This window comes from Lutra lutra, chromosome 3 (assembly GCF_902655055.1).
Source record: "Lutra lutra chromosome 3, mLutLut1.2, whole genome shotgun sequence".
Classification (NCBI taxonomy): Eukaryota; Metazoa; Chordata; class Mammalia; order Carnivora; family Mustelidae; genus Lutra; species Lutra lutra.
Window position 1 is genome coordinate 69,552,532 of NC_062280.1, and position 19,778 is coordinate 69,572,309.

The 19,778-nt window shown below is 41.7% G+C and overlaps 2 protein-coding genes across 9 annotated transcripts in view; one reads left to right on the forward strand and one right to left on the reverse strand.

Annotated features, from left to right (window-relative positions):
• Positions 1–11,183, reverse strand: part of LOC125095732 (proline-rich protein HaeIII subfamily 1-like) — a 95,404-nt gene extending 84,221 nt beyond the window's left edge. For 3 of the 7 annotated variants that reach the window (XM_047722174.1, XM_047722173.1, XM_047722175.1), the window contains exons 1-2: positions 10,583–11,183; positions 10,278–10,346 (exon numbers count right to left, since the gene is read on the reverse strand). In XM_047722174.1, coding sequence (XP_047578130.1) covers positions 10,278–10,346; positions 10,583–11,183 — 670 coding nt within the window. Of the gene's footprint in view, positions 1–3,701; positions 3,893–10,277 lie in introns of those variants that run through there. The other 4 variants (XM_047722172.1, XM_047722171.1, XM_047722169.1 and 1 more) reach the window with 3 other exon arrangements.
• PDK1 (pyruvate dehydrogenase kinase 1) overlaps positions 11,182–19,778 on the forward strand; it is a 31,980-nt gene continuing 23,383 nt past the window's right edge. For both annotated transcript variants that reach the window (XM_047722166.1, XM_047722167.1), the window contains exons 1-5: positions 11,182–11,386; positions 13,244–13,385; positions 16,332–16,403; positions 18,339–18,523; positions 18,808–18,903. In XM_047722166.1, coding sequence (XP_047578122.1) covers positions 11,182–11,386; positions 13,244–13,385; positions 16,332–16,403; positions 18,339–18,523; positions 18,808–18,903 — 700 coding nt within the window. The remainder of the gene's footprint in view (positions 11,387–13,243; positions 13,386–16,331; positions 16,404–18,338; positions 18,524–18,807; positions 18,904–19,778) is intronic.

The following is a 19,778-nucleotide window of genomic DNA, read 5'->3' on the forward strand; positions in this document are numbered from 1 at the left end:
TGCAACTTCCTCTACCATCTATCTGCTCAGATTTATCTCTATTTGTCACTTCTGATTCTATTCAGGCTATCAGAGTCTCAGGGCAACCTATTTTATTGCCTGTGTGTCAGTCCACCCCAAGACCCTTAGGCCCTATTCACCCTCATCATGCCTTTCTTGTTTCCAGCTGCTCACCAGTAAACCTTCTTGGTAGCGAACTCTGTTAATTTAATGCCACTATACACCTTAGTGAGAAAAGCATTTTTGTTTCTTTACCATTAGACCAAATCCCAAGTTTCCTACTTTAGTGAAACCCATTTTAACCTAAATTCCTCAGAAGAGGATGAATCTTTAAAAGATGTCCCATCTGTCTTTGGGCTACACATGCAAATGAAGTTGAACTGTCATGAGGCGCAGAGCCTGGGTTCATTTCTTGGAAAAGGAATAAACCATTTCAATCAGTAGCTCAAAACCATCTCTCTAGAAACAAGAGCAAGGAATTAACCCTATAACAGGCCCTCTCTCTCTTTTTTTAAAGACTTATTTATTTGAGAGAGAGAGAGAGAGAGAGAGAGAAAGCACCAGCATATGCACATGAGGTGGGCGGGTGGGCAGAGAGAGAGGGTATCTCAAGCAGAGTCCATCCTGAGTGTGGAGCCTCACGTGGGGCTCGATCCCATTACCCTGAGATCATGACCTGAGTGGAAATCAAGAGCCACCCAGGCATAATGGACCCTCTCTTAAAATAGGATGTCCTTGTCTTTACCCCCTCACCCCATAACACCTCTTTTGCCAGTAAAGAAAGAAGGCAAAGGTTGACTTAGAGGGAAACCAAATTTATTAATTTGTAAAGGGCCTGAGGGACATAAATAAACTCTTTTGGGACTCCTTGGTACCTTCCTCAGTTTTCTTTTCAATCCCACCCAGACTCGAAATTTCTTTTTGCATTTCCATGTAAATGGGGACAACTGCCACAGACTCCCAGTCCAAGAGGCTACTATGAGTCTCTCTCAATATTTCCTCAAGTCCTTCAAGCCAACCTGGACCCTATAATCCTTACCCAAGCTTCCACCCTAGTGCACTATGCTGATACCCTTTTACTCTGTAATCAACCTGAGTAGGGAACTTTTATAGCTCCCTCATTCACTTAAAGGCAGTAGCTGAACAAAGCCATAAAACCTCTAAATCGAAACATCAGTGGGTATATGCAACTGTTACCTATTTAGGACACGAGATATCGCAGGGCATTCAAAAGCTCACTCCAAAACACCTTGAGTCTCTTTTGTCCAGCCCTTTCCCTAAAATAGTTAAGTCCATTTTTATGGACAGCTGGATTTTGCCACCAACAGATTCCTAATTCTACAGTTTTTGTTAAACCTTTGTGTGCTCTTTTCTCAGGTATCACCCCACTCTGGTCTTCAGAGGCATTAATCTCTTTTGAAATTTTAAAATGACCTCTGTCCACACTCCTCACTTACCTAATTTCGACAAGCCCTTCCATTCATACTGCAAAAAAATAACAGCTTTGCTGCAGGGATTCTAGGACAAGCTTCTGCCTCCTAGAAGAAGGCCAACAGCATAGTTCTCATGCCAATTGGACCAGGTGGCATCAGGTGCACCTCCATACTTCCTTGCAGCTGGCTCCTTGCTGGACAAAGCAAGGACTCTTACGTTAGGCTCCTCTGTTGACTTGTGTGTCCCCAGGATATGCCTGCGCCCTTACAAGCTCATAAGACACAGCAATTCTCGACAAAACGACAGACCACTTACAAATAAGCTCTTCTAACTAACTCATCATCTTACATCATTGAGAAACTTTAAATCCAGCTACCTTATTCCCCCTCTAATAATGGAGAGCCCCACTCTCTTCCCCACTATCGCCTTACAACTGTATGACCTCAAAACCACGACAGCATCTCTCAGACATCCCTCCAAATAATCCAGACTAACGTTTATTTTGTCATGGCTCCTGTAAACAAAATTTCCAGGGATACATAATGACTGATTGTGCCATAATTTTCCCACACAAAACAACCGAGGCATATTCTTTGCTCACTGTAAAACAGCCCAAGTGGCTGAACTCATAACTCTGGCCAGCAGAGTTTACATGCTGGTGGGAGGGGAAAACTGCTACTATTTACATTGATTCTGGAGGTCGCCATGCTGTTGGCACGATTTGGAAATCTCATGGGTTCTTACCTTTGGTGGATACTCCCATTGCTAAAGGGCTCACAATTGCCGACCTAGTTAAAGCTATTCACCTCCCTTCTAAAATTGTAATTATTTACTATTTAGTTCATACAAAGGAAATCGATACTTTATCTTTAGAAACCAGAAGGCTAACAGAACTGTTAAATATGTGGCCCAAAAGAGACCACACCCTCACGCCCCCGCAATACTCAGTCTGCCCAATTTTTTTTTTCCCATTAGCAAGGATCTTCTTTTTTATTTTTATATTAACATATAATGTATTATCAGCCCCAGGGGTACAGGTCTGTGAATTGCCAGGTTTACACACTTTGCAGCACTCACCATAGCACATACCTTCCCCAATGTCCATAACCCCACCACCCTCTCCCTACCCCCACCCCCCAGCAACCCTCCATTTGTTTTGTGAGATTAAGAGTCTCTTACTGTTTGTCTCCCTCCCGATCCCATCTTGTTTCATTTATTCTTTTCCTACTCCCCAAACCCCCCACGTTGCATCTCCACTTCCTCATAAAAGGGAGATCATATGATAACTATCATATATTTCTCCAATTGTCAGTCCACCCGATTTTTAACCCTACCTTTATCCCGGACTAAGAGTATTAATTATCAGGCAAATACCCTTCAACCTGAAAAAAGATAACTGGGTACAAAAGGGTGCAAATGATTGCCAGATGGATTCTATTGTAGCGCCTTTTAACCTCTTGGTTAGCACTTACCTCCCCGCAAATGGGACACGTGTGAAAATTAATGAAGGGAAAACTAAAACAGAGCTGGGAGGTTCAGCGGGGGGAGCTCTCACACTCTACCACTGCTTTTCAGTTGCAGACCCAACAGAAGACACGACCTTGCAGGTGAAAACTACTATCCCAGCAGCTCAACTAATGAGAGACAGTCACAAATCGGCCAATGCAAAACCACCATACTTCAAACTCCCAGTTTACTCCAAGGCTTGTAACAGCCTTCCCCAACTGCCCCCCACCCCTCTGCTCTATAAAAAAGCACTCCTCTCCTTTGTTCTGCAGACTTGCCTACAATTTTGCCATAAACTGCTTGTCCCAAACTGCAATTTTCTGTTATTCCCATATAAGCCCATTTTGCTGGTAAAATAACTGGCAGTTTGTTTTTAGGTTAACATGTGCAAACAGAGTAATTAAGGAACTAAAAGACAGTTGGTTCTGCCCTGGCAACCTCAAAATTTCTGACCAAATTATTTTGCAGTGCACTATTTGTCATCTCACCAAATCAGTGTGCCCCAAGCAGTCCTTCCAGGTCCACATTGCCCTTTGTGGCATTTCAAATGGATTTTATAGACTTGTCCCCAGCCCTGAGCTATTCTTCCTGTTTGGCCTGTTTAGTGAATAGACTGGATGCTATCCAACCAGATGTGCTAATGTCGCCACAGTGGTAAAGAAATTAAAACCGGGATTATTCCTCATTTTGACATTCATTTATGGATTGAGTTAGACCAAAGAACTCATATTAGAGCAGAAATAAACAGTCTGCTTGCAAAAAAACTGGGGCACTCATTAAAATTTCACACCCCATATCAACTTTAATCATCAAGGCAAATGGAACATAAAAATCTAGACCTAGAAAGGCTTTAAGGAAAGACTTGCCAAGAAACTGGACTTCAACGGCCAGAAGCACTGCACTTGGCCCTTATTAAGATCCAGAATATTCAATATGGAAGCCATGGATTTATCTGTTTAAAAAAAAAAAACAGTATTGGGGCACCTGGGTGGCCCAGTTGAGCAACTGCCTTTAGCTCAGGTCATGATCCTGGAGTCCTGGGATCAAGTCCCACATTAGGCTCTCTGCTCGGCGGGGAGTCTGCTTCTCCCTCTGACCTCTCCCCTCTCATGCTCTCTCTCATTCTCTTTCTTTCCCAAATAACTAAATAAAATCCATTAAAATAAATAAATAAATAAAACTAAAAAAACAGTGTTGGTCACCCATTGTCTACTGATATCTCTAAACCTTTCATTTTTGAGTTAAATGAACAACCTGATGCTATGACTAACTATACACAAGAACTACTAAACTTGAAGCATATCACCAACAGGTAAATGAGGCATGGCCTCCTCCAACTGATGAACCTTGCCATCCCTTTCGACCTGGAGGCTGGATGTACATCAAAGTCTTTAGAAGGGAACATGCACTGTAGCCTTGCTGAAAAGGAGCTTACAAGGTGTTACTGACCACCTACACTGCCATCGAAAGAGAAAAGAAATCCTCCCGGGATTCATGCAAGCCACACTAAAACAGAGCCAGATCATCACTCACAAGACAACTGGGAGAGGACTTTTATAGGTGACCTGAAAATAAGGATTTGTAGGGCTCAGTTCCAGGCCTCAGAAGCAGACGGTACCATGTTATAGACAGCCCTTCCCAAGATCATGGATCAAGAAACTTCTCTTTCCCTTACCCCTTCTTTTTAAAAAGACCCCATGATATTAAAACAAAGCACTTCTCTTTTTAATAGTTTTTCCACATTTATAAATCATTTAATAAAAGGTAGACTTCTAGAGAATGCTTGTCTCTACCTATCCTATTTAGCTGCTCTAAGTTTCCACTATGGGATGGTTTCCAGCCCCTGTCGTCTTCTTACCAACTCTCTTTCAACAAGTTGGTCGCAGACCAAACACCCACTGGTGCCAATTTACCAAACATTAATCAGTCCGACTGTAGACTATGTGAACATCTAGATAATGCAAAAAGTACCCCGAACTGGTCTTTGTCCCTGACGATGTAAACACCCGAGGGACTGAGCATGAGCAAAGGGTAAACAACACAGTGTGATATCCATGATGAGAAAAAAGTTACTCTGCCTTTTTCCCTGGTGAGTTACATGGGCCCCAGAAAAATCTCACCAGAAGCTCAAGGACTATCTCTTGTCAGGGTTAAAAGAACAGCTGAAGATTTTTCCCTTTACTCGGAACACAGACATGCCAGTAGACTTTTCCTGGGTGATATACCAATTACAATCAAACTCTCTGGTTTGATACTGAAAATGGCATTTTCAAACTCAGCAAGGAGATTAAAAATAACCCTAGCATAAAAGTTTGCCAGATCACCCAATGGTTTACATAACAGCATTGTACGAGAGGCAGTAGCTCAGTTGTCCCTCTTGTTAGACTGCCCAATACCACAAACTATATTCGGGTGGATGGAAATTGCAGATTTCCTTGGCTGGGTGGCAAAAGTAAGCTTTACAGCTGCCAGAAGCAAACTCCAGACCTACATCAGCTACTTTACAGCCTCTTCTGCTCTCATAGACTGGTAAGACCACATGAAAAATAGAGATGTACGGACATTAACATAATCAATGGCAAAGGTCATGGAATGCTCCAGGCTTCAAAAATTACAGGTTTCAACCTGACCTTGTCTGTAAATCATACCCCTCTTTTTATTTTATGTGGCAACAAGGTGTATAAAGCGTTCCCACCTAAGTGTTCAGGACAATATGGACTGATACCTGGCTCCTGTCACTAAACACTTCACCCTAAATGCTAACGACAGGCTTGGGCTCCTTTGTTCGTAAAATTATGCCATATAAATATGCCTGTTGAAAAATCATAGAAATTCTGCTTGTATATCACAAGTCCACCTTCTTTTCAGCATTTAGGGTCTTTCTTCCCAAATCTTGGAGATCATGAATTAGAAAAGGCAATCCCAAGCCTCCCTATGTAGTGGAGTAAGAGTTCAATACCACTACAAGAACTCTGAAATGACTCCGGTCAGAAGTTAACATCTTAGTCTCTCAGGAAGTCCAAAATCCTCATACCTGACACACACTGGCAGCCCAGCACGGGGGGACTTAGGCAGTCTCTGGTGAAAAAGTGTTCTTCCACATAAACCAAATGGGACAAGTTCTACCTAACTTATATGTTAGAAGAAAGGCCTAATATTTTCAGTAGATAAACGAAGCACGGATATTTTATAGGAATGATCCATCTCTGGGGCTGGGGGGCTAGTTTAATGGGGTGTGAAGGAAAGGGCTCAGACTTGTTCTTCTCTGTTGGTTCGTCCTCATTCTCATCTATATTCCTTTTTCTCTTTGCAGATCTCTTACTACTCATTTACTAACTCAGTTTGTCTCTCTATAGTCACCAGCTCAGCTTCTCTATGGGAACTGGAGGGGCCCAAGGCAGGCCACCCTAAAATATGCCACAATGGCACATTGGTTATTTTGAATTGAAGCTACTTGGAAAAAGACAGACCTTCCCCTGTATCCCCTGAAGGCCCAAAGTAAATCTTCTGTGTGAAAGGTACCTATGTTTTATTAAGAAGTAAAAAGATATCCCTACCCCCAGAGACTTTAAAGCTGTAGAAACAAACCTTGTTCCTTTTTACTAATCTACAACCTCAGTCCAAATCTTAGAATTCCTTACTAACAAAAGCTCCCAAACATCTGTTTTCTTTATGCTGTCAATACTTCAAATTTATTGTCTCTTTGTCTAAAATGTATGAACTCTGCCTGCCATGGTCATTTCTTTGAGTGTCAATTTCATTATTGGGTCTCCGTGTACACATAATAAATCTTGGGTTTTTCTCCTATTAATCTGTCTCGTGTCAATTGAATCCTTAAAGCAGCTGGAAAAACCTGACAAGGAAGGACATTTTTTTTTCCTTCCCTAAAACTGCTTACTCTAAGATATTTTTACCACAGTCTTAAAAACCATCATGTTGGGCGCCTGGGTGGCTCAGTGGGTTAAGCCTCTGCCTTCGGCTCAGGTCATGATCTCAGGGTCCTGGGATTGAGTCCCACATCGGGCTCTCTGCTCAGCGGGGAGCCTGCTTCCCTTCCTCTCTTTCTGCCTGCCTCTCTGCCTACTTGTGATCTCTGTCTGTCAAATAAATAAATAAAAAATCTTTAAAAAAAAAAAAAACCATCATGTTAACAAATACCTGAAAAAAAATCTAATGTTCTCTTCAGCTTCTGGACACTAAGTCTTTGACCAAAAAGCAAAATGTTGATACCATTTTTTATGTGTTTTCATATACTCAGTCTCTGGATATTGGGTGGAAGTTCGGTGAATGTACTTCTGATGTGGGAAATAAAGGCAGAAGAAAAATTATTGAATGTCCTTGCTACCTGCAGCCCATTGCCAGGTCCTTCAGATGGGCAGAGTGACATTCCTCTAGGTACTCCACTGCTTCGATGTTAATGCTTTGCTAAGGGCAAAAGTCAATCTTAACCCAACCCCCAGGACCCTGTAAGTCTACTTTAACATAAAAAAAATTCCTTTGGAAGCTTACTTTATCTCTACCCTGGCCAAGATACATGTTGGCAATCATCCCCCAAGCATATGACCCACCAATATACATCTGAAGGGTCTCATGACTAAGTTTCTACTAAACAGTAATAAATGACCTTTCCTAACAATACCAAGCCTCCTCAGTATCCTGGGAACCCTATTTCCAAAATACCTGGGAGGCTTACACTTATTCCTAACCCCTTCCCAACTTCAAAGTATACCACGGACCATCCATCCCTTATGACCCCAGGGGTCTTGTCTGTGCTTTAATAAAACCACCTTTTTGCACCAAAGGCATCTCAAGAATTCTTTCTTGCCCATCAGCTTTGAACCCTAACTTCTTTTCTACATCACTTTGGAAAAAAGAAAAAAAAAACATTTCATTAAACAGTTGAATGGGGCGGGGGAGTGGCATCCAGCCCTTGGTTTCCGCTTAGGTCATGATCTCAGGGTGGTGAGATCTAGCCCCGCATCAGGCTTGGGCTCAGGGCCTAGTCTGCTTGTCCCCTGTCCACCCTCCCACCCGCTGATTTTCACTCTCTCCTTCAAACAAACAAACAAACAAACAAAATCTTTGAAGAAAAAAACCACACAGTTGGATTGGTTTCTGGGAGAATGAAGTTGCTAAAATAAACCTCATGATTTTTCTGGGCCTTTGTGCTTCTACAGAAGTTACTGTTCAGCTGAACACCTTGACATGCTCAGGGCGAAAGCAGCAGAGTTGCAAACAGGGGTCAAGGGAGCTGAATAATACTGTGGGTACTAGTTAAGATTTTGGAGTTCAGGGAGTGGTATAGAAGGAAGGAAAAGGAAGGTAACCAAACAGAGGCTGGAGCAGAGTTGTAGAAATGGTTGAGAGACAATATTTTAAGGATGACTAATATTTAAATTTTAATTTTTTTATCCCAAACCTTTGGTAAAGTTGGCTTTAGGCAAAACATGAGTATGAGCTGTTCGGATAAAATCCTAATCAGGAAATAATAATAATAACAACAGCAACAATGGGGTGCCCGGGTGGCTCAGCGGGTTAAAGCCTCTGCCTTCAGCTCGGGTCATGGTCTCAGGGTCCTGGGATCGAGCCCCACCCCCCCACCCCCGCCTGTCTCTCTGCCTACTTGTGATCTCTGTCAAATAAAATCTTAAAAAACAAAACAAAAAACCAGCAACAATGATTAAAAAAAATAGATGCCATTTACTGAGGGTCTGGTACGTCCTGGGCTTTGTGCTAACATAGACAGCTACACTATGCATATCACAGTCACTGAAGGAGACAGTAATTTTCCCCCTTTATAGGTAAGGAGCCTGAAGCTCAGACAGTTTAACTCCCTCAAGGCTACAGAGCTAGTATATGGCAGGGCCTGGATTTGAAACCAGAAACTAGGCTCTTTTCATTACACCATACTGCTTTCCTGTAACCCTCCCTGCAGTGTTATTACAAAACCACTCTAGATGCTAATAACTGACAAAAACCCCCTGGTACTCTAAGGCTGCCAGTTCGTAGTCAAACAGTGATAACCATCCAAAGTTTTCCCATATGTGAGTCAGATGTGTTTCCTATGGTTTCTACCCCTACGACTCCCATCAGCTGTTTCAGCCACTCAAAACAACTCTAATCCTTCTTCCATGGAGGAGATGCTCTAATATTGGTGTGGTATAAAATTCTTCTACCACGTCAGACCCTACAGTATATGCTTTCTAAGAGCAGGCATATCTGAATATAGGATCCTATCTGAATTGCATGTGGCTTTATTCCCAGCCGCCCAGAACATTGCCTGGTACCTACAGGAAGCATTCAACAAGCATTCACAGAATGGATGAAGCAAGGCCAAATTTGGAGAATACAGAGTATTTCCGGTGGAACAGGAAAGGTATGAAAGAGATACCACCACTCTTACTTTCTCTACATATCTCATCGTCTTATGTTCATACTACTTCCTCTAAGATATTTTCACCAAAGTCATAACAACAACTATGTTAATAGATACCTGAAAAAACTGTTAGAGGCACCGCTTTCAGAGACTATGTTCAGGTGCTGTTTCCACCCCATTCCCTCAACTACCTACACCTGTTTCCAGGTGGGCACTGTTCTCCTTCAAGCTAACCTTGTGGGACTAACACAGCCTAAAAAGAGACTGTAATCTCATTCTTTATACATATACTTTATATAACCCAAGCCTGACCACTATGGAGAAATGAATTGTTATTCTACACCAGTAACTGCTGGAGATATAGATGTGTACATGTTTTATCGATAAACTACCCATGAAAAAGTAATTTTTCAAAAGTTAAGACATACCAAAGCCCTGGGGATGGATATATGGGGAAGTAGCCCTGGAGAGAAGAGACAGCTGTGGGGATTTTCAGCATAGATTGCTGCCTTTGCAGCTCTATGGGGTTAAACCAATATGAGAAATTGTCTAGTCTTGGATTCACTACAGACAGTTCCCGATTTTCAACAGTTCAACTTACGATTTTTCCACTTTACAATGGTGAGAAACTGATACCCATTCAGTGGAAATCATACCTTGAATTTTAATCTTTTCCCAAGCAAGCTGAAATGGGATACCATATTCTTTCGTGATGCTTGCTGCAGCAGCAGCAGCAGCAGCTCCAACTCAGCCCTACAATCCCCAGGGTAAACAACCCACGTACAGCCATTCTGCTTTTCACTTTCGGGGTAGTTCTTCAATAAAGTGTTACTATAAAATAGGCTTTGATTTAGAGGATTTTGCCCAACTGTTGGCTAACGGAAGTGTTCTGAGCACGCTTACGGTCGGCTAGGTTAAGCTATGATGCTGGACAAGTGTATTAAATGCATTTTCAACTTACCATATCTAACCCCATCATAAGTTGAGGAAATTGGAGAAGAGGAAAAGCTGGAACAGGCAAACTGTGAAGCTGAGAAGACGTTAAAAGAATGTCAGTCAAGGGGAGGGACGCCTCATCGTGGTTGCTGACCGTGCCTAGAAGGCCTACACATGAAGCTTTAAGTTGAGTTGCCAATCATCTTCTGGGTCTGCAGTCGCTGGTAATATTTAGGGATACATACGTTCCCCAGGCTTCATTCGCATTTTTGTACCGCTGCTTGGCAAGGGTCAGATCTTGAAGCTTTCTGGGTCGTGGCTTCTTTTTACCTGTGAAACGTGGGGCTTGCATCCCAGTGGAGTTTCTGGCTCGCACTCGGACTCGCAGCAGAACACCGTTGTGGAAAGCGGAGCGGGCGGCCAGGTCCTTGAGGCTTTCAGAAGAGGCTGGGGGGGTACAGGGAGCAGGAAGGTGTGGTTCGCTCCGAAAGAGCGTGGGAAGGGGGCGCACCATAGGGCGAGCCCGGCTTAGCAGCCCGGGTGCCGCCGCCACCGGCGCGCTTCCCAGCTGCGCCGCGGGGCGGGTCGGGGACTGCGGAGACCCGGCTGGCTCCCGCGCCCGCGGTTTCCCGCCCGCAGAGCTGCGCACACGCGAGCTGCCGGGTGGCTCACCAGCCCCGCCCAGGCGCGCCAGGGCTGGACTTCGGCCCATGGGCGGACCCCGCGCACGGTCCCGCCTCTCTCCCCGCCTCCCTCTCTGGGTCCCGCCCAGCGGCGCAGGGGGCCGGGCTCCGGCGGGGGGCGGCGGCCGCGGCGGTGACAGCCGCTCCCCGCCCCTGAGGGTCGCCACGTCCCTCACGTACCGCCCGGCCCAGGCGCGGAGCGGCGACCTGGCGGCCGCGGCTCCGGCTCCTCCGGCGGGGCTCGGCATGAGGCTGGCGCGGCTGCTACGCGGAGCCGCCTCGGCCGGCCGGGGCTCCGGGCTGCGCGCAGCTAGCCCCGCCGGCGCCAGCCGCAGCCTCAGCTCGGATTCGGGCTCGGGGCCGGCGCCCGAGAGCGGCGTTCCGGGCCAGGTGGACTTCTACGCGCGCTTCTCGCCGTCCCCGCTTTCCATGAAGCAGTTCTTGGACTTCGGTGAGTGGGGCTCGGGCCTCGGGCCTTTGTGCGCGGCCCTGCGCGGGGAAATGCGGCCCCTGACCCGGGCCGGGCCCGGCCAGCGCGGGCCCCCTCTCACGTCCGGCGCACCCCCTCCTTCGTAACGTCTCTCTCCCAGCGCTTGAGACGCTTCCTTCCCCCCCTTGCGGACAGATCCTCTAGCTCAGGTGCTGGCGCCGGCGGGCGGGATAAATAACTGGGGGCGTGTGCATTTTGACTGTGTATTGTTGAAAAACAAACCCGGAGGGCCGCGGGCGGAATGACCTCCCGCCTTTCAGCGCACGTGTGCAGAACCGCGCTGCCAGGTCCCTTCCGAAGAGCCGAGCTCCGGCTAGAAGCAAGTGTGTGCACACCTCCGGGAGTCGTGTTCGGATTCTTCACAGTGATGATAAATGCTCAGCTTTGTACAATGATGATTGCATAAAATTGACGTGGTGAATGGAGAAGCAAGTTATAACTGGCCTGAGTGTTTCATAGAATGTTTTCCTTGCCGCTTGCCTAATAGCGTTTCCACCAACAGCACATTCATTTCATCATCAGCAGTCTTGAGCACGTGTAAAGTGCATGAACACTAGTGCTGTGGGGATTGCCACATTTCACCTTGCAGAAGCGACTATCCACTTTGCTCTTCCTCTGGTGGACGCTTCTTGATTTTCTCTGGAAAGGATGCAACAGATTGCAGAGAAATTTGCAAAGTTAGGCTTTTAACTTAGACTTCTCATGGCGGGGTTGGAGGGGGAAGGGAAAACTAATAAACCAATAAAGTAAAATTTCAGTAGAAAAAGTTATCTTCTGCATTGTGAGTACTGACTGTTAAGTCAGTAAGGGATCATTAGTGGGCTCAAAAGATATCAGCATAGGGGGCAGCTTTATCTTAAAATTGTGGTGTACAGTGGCAATTTGGGGGGGAGGGCAAAGCCCTGGGTTTTTTGCTTTTACCTTAAAATGATTGTAGTGTGATTAAGGGGTGAGTTTGGTCTTGTTCACAGTATCCTATTAAATTTTCACAAGAAAATGCTTTCCTTTAATTCAGCAATTCCTGCTATGGACAATCTAGTTTTTGCTAAGGTTGCCTCCTGCTAAAACAGCAAAATTAAATTCATGAGTTTAAAACACATTGCTGAAATAACAAGTTAGTTTAACTTCAAATGGAACTGCTTGCCAAAGGCTATTCTACAACTGTTCTGCTTAGCATCTTGATGGGAGTGGAAGAAGAGCAGGCTTCTGTCCAGGAATCACACAATTGAATAAAACCAGGTTGGGGGGGCAGTGAGTGGTTGGGGAGAGGTGCTGCAGGGATTCAAAGTTTGAAGATTGTTGCTGAATAGGCATTGGTATTTTTTGCTTTCTGCTGCCTGAAAGCCCTCCTCTACATTGAGTCTTGCTTTTCATGGTTCCCAAGCATATGATAACATTTCTCTGTTTATCTTAGGTAGTCATTTCTTATAAAGCTGGAGTTAGGAAACAGATTTTCAAAATAATAGCAGCAACAGGTTACATAGGGTAGGCTTTGGCAGGTGCTACACTTAATTAGATTCCACGCCTTGCTCAGACTTGCTCAGGTTCCCTTGGTTCTAAGATGATCCCAGTAAGGATGCAAGTGATGGAGACAGGAAAGTATCTTCGTCACTCTACAAAACAATGTCAGGAATTAGGAGGTCATTTAGGATGCCTCACAACCCTGGGTTATCTTGTCCCTTGCCTCCTCTTCCTTTCCCGCTCATTATGGTGATGCTGCCACTCTGACATTGCCCAGTAACTGTGTTTCTCCTTGCCCCTTGGCTTCTGTGCCTTATGGCCTCTACTTACTGCTGTTCCTACCGTGTTTGGTTTTAGGATCTATGAATGCTTGTGAAAAGACTTCATTTATGTTTCTGCGGCAAGAGCTGCCTGTTAGATTGGCAAATATAATGAAAGAAATAAGTCTTCTTCCAGATAACCTTCTCAGGACTCCATCAGTTCAATTGGTACAAAGCTGGTAAGATTCCCATGTTGTGTTTGCAATTTCAGTGGACTTGTAGACTTCATGTAAGGTGAAAGCAAATTCTGTTTTTACTCTTCAGTGGAATCTGATGTTAGTAAGAACATTCCCCCTCCTTTTATGGGTATATCTAGGTTTGTCCCTTGAATCCTGGACTCTACCATTCCTTGACTTTGGAAAAAAAACCCAATCAGAACTACACAGAAATTCACATACTAAACTTAGGATTTGTGTTATTGAATATGCAGGATGTTATAATAAAAAATATCTACCATGTGTTGATGGTTAGGGATTTATATATATTACCTTTAATCTCTTTGACAGCTCTGCTCATTAATCATTTTTATTGCCATTTTATATATGAGGAAACTGAGGCACCTACAGGTCTTTTGCTAAAGGCAGTACCAATCATAGTGGAGCTGAGATTCAAGCCCAGATTTGTTTCTTTCTACTATACCATGTTATAGTCAGAATGATAAAATGTATTAAAGCGTGTATATATTTTTTAATAAACTGAATTTGTTTTATTGCAGTATATCTTTATCGAACACAAAAGTTAAAATCTTTTTTCTACCATTTAAAAATAATTAGAAGTTAGTAGAATCATATAAGAAACTATGATCTCTCTTCCAAAATATGACAGTGGGGGTGCATACATATGTGGTCACTTAAATACAGCCTTACTTGGTAATCTTATTAATTTAAGAGTACTAGTCTCTTAAGCACTATACATTTCAAATGAATGAGTTTACCAGTGTTCAGTCGTAGATAGAAAACAAAAGGTAGCTGCAAGATTTTTTCCCAGTTATTATTCATGGAGATCTTAGCTTTTTTTGTAGGTATCATAGTTTGTAGGAGAAACTGCTAGAACTTCAATTTTAAAAGACAAGTGAGGAGCACCTGGGTGGCTCAGTCATTAAGCGTCTGCCTTCAGCTCAGGTTACGGTCCCAGTGTCCTGGAATCAAGCCCCACATCAGGCTCCTTGCTTGGCGGGAAGCCTGCTTCTCCCTCTCCTGCTCTCGCTGTCTCTCTCCTTGTCAAATAAATAAAATCTTATTTTAAAAAAAAGCAAAAGAAGTATGATTGCTATAATATGTGTTACTGAGATGCTTGCTATCTGTAGTTCAAATACGGGACAATTATAAATACGGTTTAGAGAAGAGGCATTTGTTTAGGAACTATGATGGAATATAAGTGAGAACATGTAGTTTTCTATGGAAGCATATTCCTGTTTTGAAAATTCTTCGTTAAAAATAGAATATGCTACATTTTGAAATCTAATCTGCACTCAAAACATTGTAGGTGCTCAACTATCTTGAATAAAGAGCATAGTTTTTCTTGCCAGTGAAGAGAAAAGTGAGGGTTAAAGCAAATACCAGAATCACTTGACTTTGGAATGCTTTGGACTGCAGAGAGGCGCCATGCTTGTCAAGAACAGCTTTCCAAACCAACATATGGATTTACAGATTTTTAAAACACTTTCATTGCCTGCTGGATCCCTACTAAAGACATTTGTAGATAAAGTGCCAACCGAGCAGCCAAAGCAGACCCTGTATCTTTGAAGGTTACTGAATAGTAGTAGTGAAGTGTTTTCACCTCTGGCCCTGTACCGCTATTGTGCCTGGCAGCATGACCTTGATGAAGTCATTTGGCTCTCCTCATTTTGCTCTGTCCTTAACAGGTGATTTGCCACCTTGAATTGTTAGGTAAATTAAAAACCTACATTTTCATGACTTTTTGTTTTTGTTCAGCTCTGTTTAAAAGAACTGTGTGGTAAATTCTTTTAACAAGTGTTTGTTGACTGGATGTTGATGGACATAAGCTATTAACCTGGAGCATGCATGCTTCCAAAGGATAACCACCTTCAGCGCCAGCTGATCATTGCCAATGCAGAAACCCTGTCCAGATCATCTGATTTTTGTGTATTTAAAGAAGAGTCAAAAGTCTAGATTTTTAATGTAGAATCTCCCAGTTTTGAAAGATTGCAACTAATTAAACATTTTTTTTTTTTTAAACACTCAAGTCTGTAAGGTATATAAGGTTCTAAAGCTCAGGTGTTAAGTTAGACTCATAGACTGAGGTAGGCAGGCTTGCACATTTTACTGAAACTAAGACAAGTTAAGTCATTTGCCCCAGATCACATAGTTCGTGGTAACAAACTCAGTTCCATTGACAATCAGCATTTATACTGTAGAGTGGTAAATTTAAGATAATGAAAAATTATTTTAGAGTATATAACTTAAAAAAAAGTGGGAAATCTTAAAATTATTATTTTAAAAGATTTTATTTATTTATTTATTTATTGAATTTATTTGAGAGAATGTGCTCATGCACCAGCATGCACAGAAGTAGAGGGAGGGGCAAAAGGGGAGGAAGAAGCAGACTCCCTGCTGATGGGGTGGCTCCATCCCAGGACCCTGAGATCATAACCTGAGACAAAGGAAGCCACTTAACCAACTGAGCCACCCAGGTGCTGCAAAATCTTGAAATTCTTTTTTTTTTTTTTTTAAGATTTTATTTATTTGACACAGAGAGAGAGAGAGACAGCACAAGCAGGGGGAGTGGCAGGCAGAGGGAGAAGGAGAAGCAGGCTCCCTGCAAAGTAGGGGGAGCCCATTGTGTGACTGGATCCCAGGATGCTGGGATCATGACCCAAGCCGAAGGCAGTCACTTAACCAACTGCGTCACCCAGGCACCCAACATCCTGAAATTCTTAATTTAACCTATGTTTTTAGGGAAAAGGGCACTTTCTACTACTTTGTGCTAGGCACTTTGCTTAAATGTGAATGGATCTAAAAATCCTACTTCAACCATAATTTGTAGCAGTATTGTAAATTAAAAATAAAAAGATGTTAAAATTAAAAATACCTTTTTAGTATTTTTACAATATTGAACTTCCAAAATGTAAAAGAACAAATTTACCCCACTGATTTGCATTTTAGGTATATCCAGAGTCTTCAGGAGCTTCTTGAATTTAAAGACAAAAGTGCTGAAGATGCTAAAACTATTTATGAGTAAGTTCACTATTTTGATCCTATTCTCCATACAATTTTTATACTCTTTAAATGTCATATAAAAAATATAAGTATATTGAGCTTAAACCTGCTATTGGGTCACTTTAGGGAAATTAACTTTCAATTTCTCTCCACTCCAGAACATATGATAGTATGTGTCTATAGCAGCTCATATAGGTACGACAAACACCATAAGTCAGTAAATATAAGAAAAGACACAGTTAAAGTGTGGTGATCAGTGGAAATCTAGATGTGGCCTCGGAGCCATTTGGATGGTAGGGAACTGGTGAGGACTCAACCTGGAGAGTGCATGCCACCTTCAACTCTGGCAGGTCATTGCCAATGCACAAACACTGTCTGGATTGTCTGACTTTTGTGCGTGTGTTTAAAGAAAAGCAGTAAGCTTAGACTTTTAAAATCTCCCAATTTTGAAGATTGCAACTAATTAAAACAAATTTTTTAAATACTGAAGGCCTATAAAAACATGTCTATGAGTCTCACTTTATGACCTTTGGCCTGTAAGATAATGAAAGTAATATAACCAATTTAATAACTAGCATACCAGAATTGATAAACCCAGGTAGTCCTCTAAGAAGTTACCTGCTTATTCCAATGAATGTTGCTCAGAACTTAAAGACCACTTCTTTCACTGTCCTTAGCGTTCACTACATTTTTTTTTTTTTTTTTACTGTCTTTAAAGATGATGGCAACATTTCACTTTTTAAATGTGTTTTGGTCTGAAAATAAGATCAAGGATTTACTCTCTGCCTACGTATAAAGCACACTATGTATTAAATCTTTAAAACAATGCTATTCAGTTAATGCTATCTGTGCACAAAGAAGTTAAGAAACTTAAGGTAGCATTGAACTCAAATAGCCAACTAGGGGTAGCATTAGGATTTGAACTGAAGCCCTCTTACTTAAAAATAAATGTTATGCTATGAAACTTTCTGAAAATGGTTAGAGCTGAATCTAAAAAAGACGGAGAGCAATCAAGCAGAATAATACTGTTTGGGGTTTTGAAAAGAGAGAAGTGAAATAAAGGGTGACTAGAAATGATGAGTTGTTTGTTGTTTTTGAGGAGTTTTCTTGTTTGTATTTGAGATTAGCAGTTTGGTTTTGAAGCAGATTACAACTAGGAATTCCAAAAATATTTTGAGCCGTGAGAGCATCATTGGAATGAGTTAATAGTACTCAAGATGATGACTTTGAATGGGAAAGCACTCATTCAGAAGTGTTAATTCTGATGGGTATGTTACAAGATGGATTTTGTTATTTCATAATTAAGACTTTTCTCTTTTATTTAGGTCTTTAAATGCAATAATGTCTTCTAAATGACAGAAGTGGGAAGGCTGGATGACTCAAATTTTTCTTTTAACACAACAGTAGACTCTTCCTCTCCCATTTTTAAACTTAATAGATTCAATGAAATTAGAATTTCTTTTACTTTTCTCAGTGGTTTCTTTCTCTCTTGGAACCATAGGGAATAGTTCCCCAAACAGGCAGGCTTTATTGGTTCATTCATCTTTATTCCTTACAGAGCATGTGTTCCCTAGAAGCAAGCACTCTGTCTTCTCTTAATGCTGAACATCCTAGGAATACTTTCCTCATTGGGAATGCTTAGATGATCTGAGCTGATAATGGTTAAAGAAAACCCTTAACATTTTTAGGATTGTGTTTTGTGGCAGCCTTATTTTTTAGGAGTTCGAAGAAAATAAGTTTCAAAAATTTTATTTTGGAGAATTTTGTACTGTCATTGATTTTGTGTATTTATGATCTGAAATTTATTTAAATAAGCATAAGAAAACATACACCAGTGGTCTTTTTTATTGTATCGGGGATTTCTTGCCTAGTATAGGTTAGTTAAACTTATATTTTAGTATTAAATTCACTTGTCTAAAAATTTGGCAATTTTGACAAGTCAGGTTTGTTTAGCTTTACAGATACTGTGATCCGGATCAGGAACCGACACAACGATGTTATTCCCACGATGGCCCAGGGTGTGATTGAATACAAGGAGAGCTTCGGGGTGGATCCTGTCACCAGCCAGAATGTTCAGTACTTTTTGGATCGTTTCTACATGAGTCGCATTTCAATTAGAATGTTACTCAATCAGCACTGTAAGTATCCAGAAGTCAAGAGAAGAAGCAAAATGAAATGAATATATATGTATATTTTAAACTTATTTAGAAAACTTCTCTTTAGAAACATTTAATTTTGCTTTTTTGTATATTAAGTAAATTACCATACAAAGGAGGTATTTTCATTGAATGTAAAATACTATGTGTATATTTAGGGAGAATATCTACTGTTTGGTACCATTTAGAGAAACAGTCTTCAAATCTGGAAAAAGCAGTTATAGAGAGTTATAGCTTATTTTGTCCTTTTTTTTTTTTTTTGATAGCTTTATTGTTTGGTGGAAAAGGCAAAGGAAGCCCAGCTCATCGAAAACACATTGGAAGCATAAATCCAAACTGCGATGTAGTTGAAGTTATTAAAGGTAAATATTTATATTTCTTCTTTCAGGAAAGATGCAAAAATCAAAATTGTTAAGTGATTTTTTTTTTTAAAGATTTTATTTATTTATTTGACAGGATCACAAGTAGGCAGAGAGAAAGGAAGGGAAGCAGGCTCCCTGCTGAGCAGAGAGCCCGATGTGGGGCTTGATCCCAAGACTTTGGGATCATGACCTGAGCCGAAGGCAGAGGCTTCAACCCACTGAGCCACCCAGGCGGCCCGGGTGTTATTGCTTGCTATTAAAACAATTATTTATATCTTGAGATAAAATGTTAGGGCAAATATATGGATTTGAAAATAAGTTTATGACGTTAAATTGTACATTATATATAGAATGAATATTTTGTTGATATACTTTGTTAGGCAAAGTATGGTGATACTGTGGGGATATCTGTTTCACTTCAAAAAGTATATATCACCCTATACGAGGAGCCATAATTCATAATAGTTTGGTTTGCATCTTTCCACACTTTTTCCTCTTATGCCACATATACTCCTATACATATGTAATTGTTGGTCTTACATTGTTTGTTTTGGAAAATGGGTGCGATATGTATTTTTCTCTACAAGTTTAGAGCCATCATTCCATGTTCAGTACATATCGATACACTTCAGGGTTTTGAATGGCTTCATGGGTATATCAGAATGTATTAATCCATCCTTCTGTTGCTTCATGTTTAGGTGGTTTTCATTTTTTTTTTTTTATTACCAGCAGCAATACTGCAGTGAACATCTTTAGCTATCTGCTGACTTTGCTAGTATTTTAGAAGGAAAGATTCCTAATATTCAAGACATTTAAAATGCGTTTAAAATTTTGATACCTCCAAAAAGGTATCAAATAATGAGTGAGAGTGTCTG